At 38.0% G+C, this 12,087-nt stretch overlaps 1 protein-coding gene across 1 annotated transcript in view; it reads left to right on the top strand.

The window, feature by feature from the left end:
- The window catches only part of ACSL1 (acyl-CoA synthetase long chain family member 1), a 41,168-nt gene that overhangs the window by 27,414 nt on the left and 1,667 nt on the right, over nucleotides 1-12,087 (top strand). The window contains exons 11-20 of the mRNA XM_051618953.1: nucleotides 335-412; nucleotides 2,720-2,854; nucleotides 4,470-4,604; nucleotides 5,480-5,575; nucleotides 6,546-6,618; nucleotides 7,279-7,367; nucleotides 10,559-10,675; nucleotides 11,011-11,154; nucleotides 11,664-11,765; nucleotides 11,844-11,915. Of these exons, the coding sequence (XP_051474913.1) occupies nucleotides 335-412; nucleotides 2,720-2,854; nucleotides 4,470-4,604; nucleotides 5,480-5,575; nucleotides 6,546-6,618; nucleotides 7,279-7,367; nucleotides 10,559-10,675; nucleotides 11,011-11,154; nucleotides 11,664-11,765; nucleotides 11,844-11,915 (1,041 nt within the window). The remainder of the gene's footprint in view (nucleotides 1-334; nucleotides 413-2,719; nucleotides 2,855-4,469; nucleotides 4,605-5,479; nucleotides 5,576-6,545; nucleotides 6,619-7,278; nucleotides 7,368-10,558; nucleotides 10,676-11,010; nucleotides 11,155-11,663; nucleotides 11,766-11,843; nucleotides 11,916-12,087) is intronic.

Here is a 12,087-nt window from a genome sequence, read left to right as displayed (position 1 = left end):
CTGATCTCACAGTTAGATCATGCAGGGTACTTTTGATGTCATCATTAGAGTAAATAGGATAGGAAACTTTCTGATCAAAGATGAAAGTCTGTATTTTTTAAGCCCCCAAGGTGTACTACTTTAACCTTTTTAGTTTCTCCTCCCTCCCAAAGTATGCAATGGAACTTTGTGGTTTCTTTCAGACTTTGTTTCTGTTTATAATCATATGAATGATTAGTTGTAATAATATGGTCACAGTACTCAACTCTAAAAGATTAACATTTCTGCAGTGTGTGTTTAACTTAAGCAAAATAGAACATCAATGAGAATTAAATTTAATTTTACTAACTTTCAGAAAACATTTATGCCTTGCTCTGATGATGTTCTGATATCATTCCTGCCCTTGGCTCACATGTTTGAGAGAATTGTTGAGGTGAGTATCTGTTTGTTGTATTGATCTTAGAACTGAGAAGCTTGCTTTTCTTATAGAATGTTTGTCTCCTAAATCCCAGTGGTACATGCTATTCCTTTTTGACTCTTGCACATGTGTATGAAAGAATGAAGTAAGGCTCAGGAAAAAAATACCCCATAAACAATATCCTGTGAGGATGAGACAATTCGTTTCCATGCTGAAATATAAACATTAACCCTAGCTCTAGTGTTAATAAGAAACCTGTTTGCTAGAACATGAGACAATTCCTTACCAAATGTACACTGCCTAGAAATTCCCTCTAATATAATCAGTGGACTATCAAAAATCTATGCCATCTGCAAACTTAAAAGTGTGGCATCCTGCTTGTTTACATGAAATTAATTTTAAGTTTGTTAAACTTCCCATTGCTTCCAAGAAACTTCCATAAAAAGAGGATTTTGTTTCAGTGGAGTTCTCTTCCTGGAAATGAGAATGGCTTCTCTTGCATAAATTATTTTAATATATAGCAAGACCTGGGGCTTAGTTTTTGAGGATGAGGGGTCTCAGGTTGTCTGAATACTGGCAGCCTTAATAAGAATCTCTGAGCCCATAATTAGGTGTTATGCATAACTGAAAGGATGCAATTTTCTCAAACTTCTTACATACAGTAGAGGAACAAGTATTTAATTACCATACTTACTGAAGCTGAACTAACACCTTTCCCTTGGGTGAGACTGAAAATATTTATATTGAAGATAGTCATGTCCCAATTTATGTAGGGAAATACACAGCCTCTGTGCGAGTGTGAAAAGGCTCATGGGGCCAGAAACTGTCCTGTGTTTTCAGGTAGGAATCCTGAGCTTTCTACCAAAAAAGTGTCTTTATACACATGGATTAAAACGTACAAATGCCTGTATGTCTGTATATATGTATGTTATGAAGATTAGGAATAGAGTGTTGCTGTGGTGTACAGGTGTCCTTAGGCTTTCAGCACTCTTTCGCCTAGTAACCTGGATACCAGTTACACTTCACTATATGTTTTACTGATGCCTGCCTTGCACTGAAAGGTACAAGTTCTGTAGGTAACAGCACTGCTCTTGATCATGCAGTAGAAATGGGATGGAAACTTGTGTTCTAAAGGATAAAATGAGAAGAAAGTGTCTGGATCTGTGTTCCTCTGCTGTTAGAGGTCTTTACAATGTAGATATTTACCTATAGGTTTACATAAGGAGATTAAGCAAGGACACGGTCAATAGAAAGGAGAAAATACTTGCTACTCCTTGGGCTAGATATGAACACAGGCTCTCTGAGAAGCAGTCTTGAGAGTCTGCCTCTTGTAAAGTTCATGTTTGCTGATTTTTGTGGACCCAGAGGATCAGTGAACTTAACAGGACAAAGGTGTTCCCACATAGCAGAGGCAGTTGCTGCTCACTCTATCTGAACTGATGCATTTACAGCTATGGTGGCAAAGCACAGATGTAGAAGAAAAGTTATGTTTTAGTATATCTCATGTGCAGAAAGGATGAGAATGGATGGCAAGGAATGAAGGAAGAGGTGTTACAGAGGAAGCAGAAGTAAAACAAGTAGGTATGGAGAAACACAAGAAGAGTACGGATGTTATTTTTAAAAAATAAATAAAACCGAAACAAAATAAGAAGAAATAGAATAGAGGTGTGGAAGGTGGAGCTTCTGGACTATAACACAGAGAATACAGAAGGTGATGGAATTAAGTCTGTCTTCCTTGGTCCAGGTCCAAAGTGATGCAAAAATCAGTGGCTCTGCTGTAATCTTCCAAAGAGCACCTTGAACGTAGACAGATTTGTTATTATTTGATCATCTTGTGAAACAGGAAGGAAAACCAGAGTACAGGAGAATGCCTTGTGCTGCCTGCTTTTCAGAAATTCCTGCTGGACCAGTACATAGTATGTGCTGACTTTTTTAGTATATAGCAGGAAACAAACAAATTTCTAGTATTTTAAAATAAGCCTGATAAATATTTTAAATAGGAAAGTTCTGCTTTTCACTCTCCTGCTGCATCTGGGTGGCTGGCATTGTCTTAGTGGGCCAACTGTCCCTTTTTGGATAGGGCTTTTGTGCTGTATCTCATTCTGTCAAAGTCCTTGGCCTGTGTACACCAGGCATGTCTTGCTGCTTGGTCTTTCCAGTCCCATCCTATGCTCTTAGAATGCTGCAGAACTTGTCCAGAAGCTGAGAGGATTTAAGGTAGATACTGCACTGTCCACTCTGCATAGGGTTCTCATACATGTTGAGCTAGAACACATTATATATGCTGTGTTTTCAGACTTTCCACTTTTTTTTCCTAAACAGTGTGTGGTTCTGTGCCATGGAGCTCGGATAGGATTCTTTCAAGGGGATATCAGACTACTTATGGATGATCTGAAAACACTGCAGCCAACTGTATTTCCTGTAGTACCAAGACTGTTAAACAGAATGTTTGACAAGGTAAGTTCACAGGCATGCATCTAGACCTGTGCCAAGTTGTAAAGGACTTAATGAACCCTGTGCTGACATGATAGGAGAAACTATTGTACTCTGGGATGCTGAACCAGCATGCTAACTAATTGGTGTATCTTTTGAGAAAATTAGAGCTGAAAGTGCAGGGAGAAGTACTAGGTGTATTAAAACACTTTCAGGCAGCAAATACTAGTGTTGAAAATGCTGACTAGGGGACTTGGTTCTCTAGGTTGATTAATGACTTACTGTTTTGCTCTGAGCAAGTTATTTAAGTTGTCTACAACACAAAGTTGAGGCTTACCATCTGCATGCCACACTTTTTAGCATCTGACTCATGAAGTGAAATCTGCAAACCATCGTCAGGTGTTTGCCTGTGTTTGTGTGGATGCCCACAAGTTTCCTACATGGCAGCCAACATGTTCTAGCAGGGAGAACCATCCATCAGCTAGTTGAGAGTGCTGGAGAGAGGGCATGTCAGCAGCCCCGGTCTCTCCTGTGGTTGCTGCTTGCTTGCTTAGGGTCATCTGAGATAGGAATTCAGCAGCAGATTCTTTCTTGAATTAAGGATTTTTAAATAATCCTTGTGTGTGGATGACTGACTCTTCTTAGGATACAGCCAGAGGAGTTGAAGAATGCAACAAGAAGTCCTGTGGCTGCTTGAGAAATGACAGACCCATCTAAGATGTCTTAGCTAGGACACTGCTCTAATCATGAGGCTACAGGAACAGCGAGTAATACAAGGTTCTGTTTGGCCCTAGGAACAAATAGTGCAACTCTGATATATTTGAAGGGAAGGAAATTCTAAGCCTTGCCTGTAGTACTTAAAACTTAGCCCCTCATTCTGCTCACACATTCTGTACTGGAATTGGAGAAATGGAGCCAAAGCCTGGGACTCTTTTCTTTCATGATGTATCTTGCTTGTTGACTCTGGTGCCTTGAGGCTTTTGCACTTCTGTTACACTGGTTCACCCAGCCTTGCAGTAGCCTCGCATGTAATGTTAAGTAGGAGATTGCTGGGAGTGAGAGGCTGATGTTGTAGAGCTGCTTGGTCTGTCTCTTTCCAAGTCAATCTAGTCATCTGTGGTCTGCTGTTGAGTCTGCTCTGACTTTGAGAACAAGTAGAAGGAGCCTTTGAAAGCCGATCTAAAAAGCAAGTTTAGATATACAAGATATATCTCTCTGGTATTTTTGAAGGGACCTGCATTTCCTCAGAAAACCCTGTGTTCCTTTACATATTACAATAATGGGCTCTTTATGCTGATGATTATAAATAGTTTGGCTTTTGATCAAACTGGAATAGAAAAGTAAAACATCCACTTTCATTCATAAATGTTAATGAAGCAACTGGATGTTGAAAAAGAATTACACAATTGAATGGGAATCAAGAATTAGTTAAGTGCTGATTTTGGTGGATATCTCTTGAACAGAGGTAGATAAGCCAAAATCAAAATCAGTAAGTACTTCTTACCAGAATTAAGGTGCTTACCAGTAAAGGTTGTTTAATATATTTGGTTTTCCCTGTTAAGGGTCTCTATGCATGCTTATGTAAGAAAGGGACTGGTAGTCTGTGAGGCTTCTAACCACAGATCATTTTTCTTAATAGATTTTTGGACAGGCAGATACTTCATTAAAAAGGTGGATGCTGGATTTTGCTTCCAAGAGGAAAGAAGCAGAACTCAGAAGTGGTATAGTTAGAAATAACAGTTTCTGGGATAAAGTAATCTTCCGCAAAATACAGGTATGTTTGATAGCCTCCTGACTTAAGAGTCTTTGTGTGGTGGATAGTGGAACTTTTATTTTAGTACATTATTTATTTGTGCATAGTTATTTTGAGAAGGTGCCTACTGTGTTACACAACAATGGTTTAACATGCTTTTGTGTTGAAATTGTGAAATATCACTATATATCCTATCTTATTACTAATTTATAGGCATCAGTTTGCAATTGCTGTATTTCATACGAATGCTTATAGTCTGATATGGTTTAATCACTGATTAAAGGTAACATGGCTACTCAGAATAAAAATCAAAACTCTTCAGTTTCCTTTGTTGTGAAATATTGCATAACTGTAATAGGGAGGTTTCTCTACAACAGTCTGGTGCTTCTCTCACCACTTTGAAAGCCAACGCTGTCCTTCTGAAGGAGAAATGCTAAATATTACTTAGTGCCACATGTAGCCCCTGCTGTCTTCTCACTGTTGGTCATTACTAAGTTATGCCTGCTATTGTATCTGGCACTCACTCATATGGCCCTAACCTTGGTTGTACAACATGCCCCTGTGGCTGTTTTTTTTTTCTATAGCATTCAGGATGTATGAGAAGCTGATATAAGGCAGTTAAAAATAAAACCACTGCAGCACAGACATGACTTAAAGCTCTTTAGACTTTTGTCAGAGTCTGAATCAGAACACCACAGCACCGTCTTTCTAGATACTGTATGTTTGTGATGCCATTTCTAAAAACTCTGAGAAAGACAGCTTGCAATAGGTGACTAAACTTTTAACATTTATGGATAACACTGTAGGTGAATAGTGTCTGAGGGTGGGACAGAAAAATACTCTGGAAATACCTCTAAAATGCTTTTGGTGTCCACAGTATCTTGTGTCTGTTGTAGGCAAGTTTGGGAGGAAAAGTGAGGCTGATGGTCACAGGAGCAGCACCTGTATCTGCAAGTGTACTTACCTTCCTGAGAGCAGCTCTTGGCTGTCAGGTGAGTTTCCTGGCCTTAATCCTAAAACCTAAAGATTCTACTACCTCATTTGAGCTTTGATGTTAGAGCGTTTCTAGTAGTCTATTTATATTATTAACTCTTTCTGGCATTCTTCTTGGAGGCTACACAAGTGCATATTCCTTTCCAGAGCTTTTCTGTCCCCTGGTATTTCTGTATTCATGCCAAAGTATTATAACTAAAGTAACCAACTGAACTGTCTTAAGATTAATGGGGGCTGCTGTAAGCAATAATTAATATTCTTGAATTAAGTTCCTGAAGTTTCTGGGAATGCTTAGAGAAGTATTCATAACTACCTCAGAGAATCTAATCAACATGATATTGTAGTAATGCTGCTTTGAAGATAAGACTGGGGAAAGTCTGATTTAACACACTGCATATATCTTCAGAGCCTCTGCAAACTGTATGTTTTTTTGAGGTAAAATATGAATAACAATGGCACAGGATGGAACAAATGTGGTGAAATATATTGCAAGGATAGAAAAGACTAAGATGTGTGGCTTCTGTGAAGTCTTGAAGTTGTTCAGTAGTGTTATAGTGTAGCAATGCATTCTGCCTGTCTTTTATATAATAATCACAGCACTGTGGTGGTGTACAGGGACTCTGTTCCCAGCTGTCTTGGACAAATCTGTCCTTAAATTATATGAATGAAGTTATTGCTAGTGTCACTGTTCTTAGATTCTTCTTCTTGCTTCCTCTGTTGCTTTCTCTTATGATCTAGACACAGCATGTGAAATTGAGTGAAACATAAATACTGGAACTGAAGTTGGAATATTGGCACTTAAAATTGTGTTGTGATAAAACTAAAATATAATGATGTTCTTTTTCTAGAAGATGCTGGGGATTTTGCTAAATGCAAATTTAAATAACAAAAGAGGCAAAATATTAACTTCATTTTAATGAAGAAACTATGTTGAAAAGTTAAATGTAATAATTTGATTTAATGTTCTAGTTCTATGAAGGTTATGGACAGACTGAATGCACAGCTGGGTGCTCACTGTCACTGCCTGGCGACTGGACAGCAGGTCAGGTGTTCAATAGTGTGCCTGTCTAGTAAATTTCAGGATGCTATAGAGGTCCCTGATTACATTATTAGTCTGCAGTACACCTATCATGAAGCATAAAGTTCTATTTTTCTTCAAGAGAAGTAAAAAACTTTGAAAGGGATCCCTTGAAGTTTGTACCCCTAAATAGCTAGGATAGCGTTGTCCTTGTAAGCTGAAGTGCATATAGGAGAGGGGAGGTCACAGTATCAACCCTTGTAATTTTTACAGGTATTTGCTGTGTATGAAACCACACTGGAAAATTAAATGGCATTTTTTTAATGTTAGATCAAACAGTCTAAATTTCTGTCAGTTGTTACATCTCTAGTCCCCTAAGTGAAATAATACTGATAATTGAAACTACAGTTGGACTTCTGCTACTTTCATATGTCCATAGAGCGAGGATTCTCATTATAAGAAAGCAAGCCTGAATACGTGGTTCAATTTGTAATGTTCCAGGGATATCTGAAGTTAATGTTTCAGTCTCAGCAAATTTAAGCTACTACTGTGCTGATACTGGTGTAGTGCATTACCAGCATTCAGTTTTCCATCTTTTTTTACTTTAGCATGTAACCAGCTTATTGCTTTAAGAACCTGACTAAAAAGCAGTTCAGATTATTGAAGTGTTACTCTATTTAATAGGTCATGTTGGAGCACCCATGCCATGCAGTATCATCAAGCTTGTTGATGTACAAGAAATGAATTACTCTGCTGCCAAAGGAGAGGGTGAGGTAAGTAACTATAAAAGGTCGATATGAGCCTCTTAGGAATTCTTAGTAAACATTTTTGTGTTCCTGAAATAACAAGGAACTGTCTGAGTTTAATAAAAGTGCTAAATGTGGCCTAAAATCAGACTCCTGTCTTGCATGCAGGCAGTGTCAGCTAATGACTTAGAAAAGCAAGATGGAAATTAGTGTATTGAAGAAGACAAAAAGCAGCTTACTGTGGGATAACAAATTACTATGTATTTATGGTTGTATGACCAACATCCCATCTTACAGCTGCAGAACAGCTGAGAAGCTACCTCATACTACATGTATTCTTTAGTAAAATGCTATCAGAGGGCTTCCCCCCCACCCCCACAGCCAAGTGCAGATTAGCTAATGCATATAGCTTGTTACTTAGCTTGTGATGTGTGAGATAGGTGATTTAAAGTGGCTGGAGCATTGTTAAGAGAAATTGAGATAAAATGCCAGGAAGGCTGCTAATGACTTGTGACAACAGCCTGCACATTCTTCTGAACTTTTTTTCTGCAACCTGCACAAATTGAACATGTATGTTTTACAAATTACATTTTGAGGAACTTTGTATATAATGCTATATACTGTTTTTTTCAATATTTTTTACAAGTAAAATATATATAGCTTGACCTTTATGTACATAAGTTGAACAGATGTCCATGTAGTATTTTATTTTCCCCAAGCCCTTAAAGCAAATTAACTGTGGTGTCTTTCATGCTTTTGAGAGGCCTTGGGGCATTTTGGGGGTGAGAAATCAAAAGTATCTTAAGCAAGTAATCAATTGACTGCAAGCAATATATAATCTTTATTTGTTTTGGTTGTAATTTGGATGACACCAGAGACCAATAATTCAGCTGTAATTCTCAAAAATACTTAAGGATTTAATTTGGCTTAGTGGTGTGAAACTGTTTGCAAGTGGGAAGCAATGTCAAGATTCCTTTGTCTTGTATTATCACCCCATGTTTAGTCTTCATCAGTAATTTTTTCTTCAAATATGCTTTTAGAGCTTGGTCTGCTAGAGGCAGGCCAATTGTCCAACTGAGAAACTGTTACATAGCTTTTAAATAAATTTCTAAAAATGCTTTGCTTCCACTCACTGTGAAGGTTTGCTGCATTAGGAGTTACTTTGAACTTGAATAAATATGGTAGCCCCTTAATATATCAGGTACCATCTTAGTCTTTTGGTCCTAACTTCCTCAGTGTGAACTGCTACTAATTTAGCAAACCAGTTTCACTGAACTGAAGCCCACAGACAGAGAATAGTTTCTTACTATCCTTTGCCTAAAATAGATCTTCCTCCTCATTGTCTATCAGAGCTTCTGCTGGATTAAACACTTCTAGTTGTACTTCCTGAGAGTAAGCTTTCAATATTTTCTGTTCTGTCAGCCTTGTTTTTAATTTTTTGCCAGTTATCCATGTTCAAGAAGGATAAATTTGTAAACTGAATTGCATATGCTCACATGCAGATGAAGGCTTAGTGACAGTTGGCAGGATACAGATAAATGGTTTGCTGTCTCAATGGAGAAAAGTTGTCACCTACTGCCCTCCTGTGACTGTAGGAGCCATAACAAATGAAATCTTTGATCAGTCAGCCTTTGACTTGACTGGGACAGAGTTCTACTCTGCTCCTATCCTCCCAGATAAGCTGTTTTATACCAGAAATTAGTTGGTTCTTACCTGTGACCAAACCAAGGTCTGTTGTTTGGTACCATCTCTACACAAGCATCAGAACCCTCACTAATACTCTGATCTCTCTCACATTGATAACATCTGTTTGCTATATTGTATTTTACCAGAATGCCTGTATTTTTATACTGAGGTAAGCACTGAAAATACTTGGGATGAGTTTTTCAGTAGTTGGTCTCTGAACTACATTAGTAATTTCCTGTAGTCTGAGATTTGATACTACTGCTTGAAGATTCTGTAGCCAGTTCCTTGCCCATTTTATAATTGTACTAATCCTCTAGACTAAGAGTTGGCCTAGTATTTTATAAGCCCCTATTGATATTTATTTGACCTTAACTTAAAATTGGGTTTTCTATCCTATTCTTCTAGATTTGTTCTAGAGTTCTGATACTATTCCAGAATTTGTCTCCTGTCATCCATGTATGCCAAGCCACTCCCAAGCTAATATGTCAGCTTGAATCCTTTGTTTCTGAGGACTCCTGTGTAGAGCTTTCAGAGTTTGTAGACTTCTCATTCCCCAACACTTGTGTGCAGTGGGCATCTTTAAGTTTTGCTTCAATCTTGTTTATCTTGCCTCTATCCTCTTTTTTTAAGGAGGTATTTTATTGTCCTGCTGAGCCTTGAATAACAATGGTCCTGTCCTTTTCCCCGCTGAAGAAAACTTACACAAGCATGGGTGTTCTAATGACTAGAAAATACTTGAATATAGGACCATCTTTGGATACTTCAGGCTCTGCTCCATGTTCCTGACTAGTTGCTTTACTTTTCTGTTATCTTACTGACAAATGCTCTACTAATTGTTTTAATTTTACTTGTAAGGTCTGACCTGATTATTTGGTAGCCTCTTCACCTATAAACCTTTAATCTTGTTGGTCATTTTCTCATACCATGTAAGCACCTTTTTTGATCCTGATAATTCCCATGTATCCAGTTAGATCCAGAGAAGTTGTTTTTAGTTTTCTACTTGGTACATAAATCCAGACAACCTTCCATTTAAGGTAATTGCACATTTCTTCTGTAGAGGAGTCTTGAGTGCTCTAAGCCCCAAGGTATTAACTGGTTTACTCGTGGACAACAAACGTGTGATTTGCTTGATATACAGCTTTTTCATAATTACTTTTCTCACAATGTTCCTGCTGCTTACCAAAGCTGAAATGAGCACATTTCCAGGCTGAGTGGTAATATTTCTGGATCCAGCAGAATTTCTTCAGATACATACAAATAAGTTTCCTCTGATAAATTCAGATTATTCAGATAGCAGGTAGGAACACTGCTACTAGGCTGGAAGAGAACAGATGTTTCCAGTTGCTTCTTATTATCCTTTATACCAATGGAAAATGTTCTCCAAAAACAATGAGTAGAGATTTCTGTACTGCATGAACTTCACCTTCTCTTGTTAGTGGAGGGTTATTGAGAACCACTGGAGAAAGCATTCATTGCAAATAGAGTTTAAATTTCCTTTATAGTATCATACATTAACAAATTACTGTTTTCAGGTGTGTGTGAAAGGGCCAAATGTATTTCGTGGCTATTTGAAAGATCCAGAAAAAACAGCAGAAGCTCTGGACAAAGATGGATGGCTTCATACAGGAGATATTGGGAAATGGCTACCAGTAAGTTAACTTACATAGCTGAAATGTCCTTCTGTAGTTATTAGCAGTAATTGAACAAATAAAATATAACATATTTAGTATTGAAAACCAGGAATTAGGTGAAAGAGAAGTACTTTTATGAGAAGGATAATTACTGTTGTAGATAAATCTGTGTGTCTGGAGCTAGAAGACTATTAGCAGTACCAATAGTTTAGGTTAGATGGGTGCAGAGCCTGTTTTCCTCAAACATTACTCTGGCTCTAGTACAATTTTACTGTACTAGTGTGGTATGCTTAAGCTGTGTAGATTGGATTTTCACTTGAAGTGCCTCTTCTGAGTGTTAATTCTGTCAACAGAATGGTACGTTGAAGATCATTGACCGGAAAAAACACATATTTAAACTAGCCCAGGGAGAGTACATAGCACCAGAGAAAATAGAAAATGTGTATCTGAGATGTGAAGCACTGGGTCAGGTGTTTGTCCATGGAGAGAGCTTGCAGGTAAGCATTCCTCAGGTAATTAAAAAAATTAATACAAGTAGAGACTGCAGAAGAGTCTTCCTTTCCTCCCTCCTCTGACCCTAAACTTTGGGACTAGAATCTGTTTTTAACGTTACACATTTGGGTTCTGAATTCACTTTCAAATCCAGCAATTCTATAACATGTTTCTGGATGTAGCTTCAGGCCAGGTGGTAGAGCTGGATTAACTTAACTGATCATTAATGACCGTACATAAGTTGCTAACAGTGCAGGGAAAATAAACAAAACAATATGTTCATTTTGTTGCAAGTGGAAATTGAAATGTGGATCTTAACAAGAGTGTAGTGCTCTTAAGTGCCAGCTTCTGATCTGCACTCCTGTGTTCAAGCAGCAGAAAGCTGCTGACTTTTACAGCACGGCCAGAACAGCTGTCTGAAACCTAACACCAAGTAGTAAGAAGTGTGTAGGAAGTAAAGTGTTAACTTTAAAAAAAGAAAAAAAAAAAAGCTTGACAAAATTTCCCTTTTCAGGCCTTCTTAGTTGCTGTTGTGGTACCTGATCCTGAGACTTTGCGCAACTGGGCCAAGAAAAGGGGATTTGAAGGCTCATATGAAGAGCTATGCAAAAACAAGGTGAGTCATATCTGACCACAGAGTTAGCTGTTTTGCATCAACGTTTTCAAGCTCTACAATGTATTCTTGTATCCACAGGATGTCAAAAAACACATTCTGGAAGACATGGTGAGGGTTGGGAAAGAATCTGGTTTGAAGTCATTTGAACAGGTAAGATGCTAGTAAGAACTGAACACAATCCTTTAAACTTCTTGATACCAGTAAAAAATGACTGCAGAAGCTGGTTGGAATTTGTATCTGGAAAACCTTTGAAGTAATGGGCTTTGTTATGATGTCTGGGTGATCTTTTTAATAGCCCTGTCTATTCCAAGGGTGCAGCTTG

Source organism: Apus apus, chromosome 4 (genome assembly GCF_020740795.1).
Source record: "Apus apus isolate bApuApu2 chromosome 4, bApuApu2.pri.cur, whole genome shotgun sequence".
NCBI lineage: Eukaryota > Metazoa > Chordata > Aves > Apodiformes > Apodidae > Apus > Apus apus.
The sequence above is the reverse complement of the archived record's forward strand: the minus strand, read 5'-3'. Positions and strand labels throughout refer to the sequence as shown.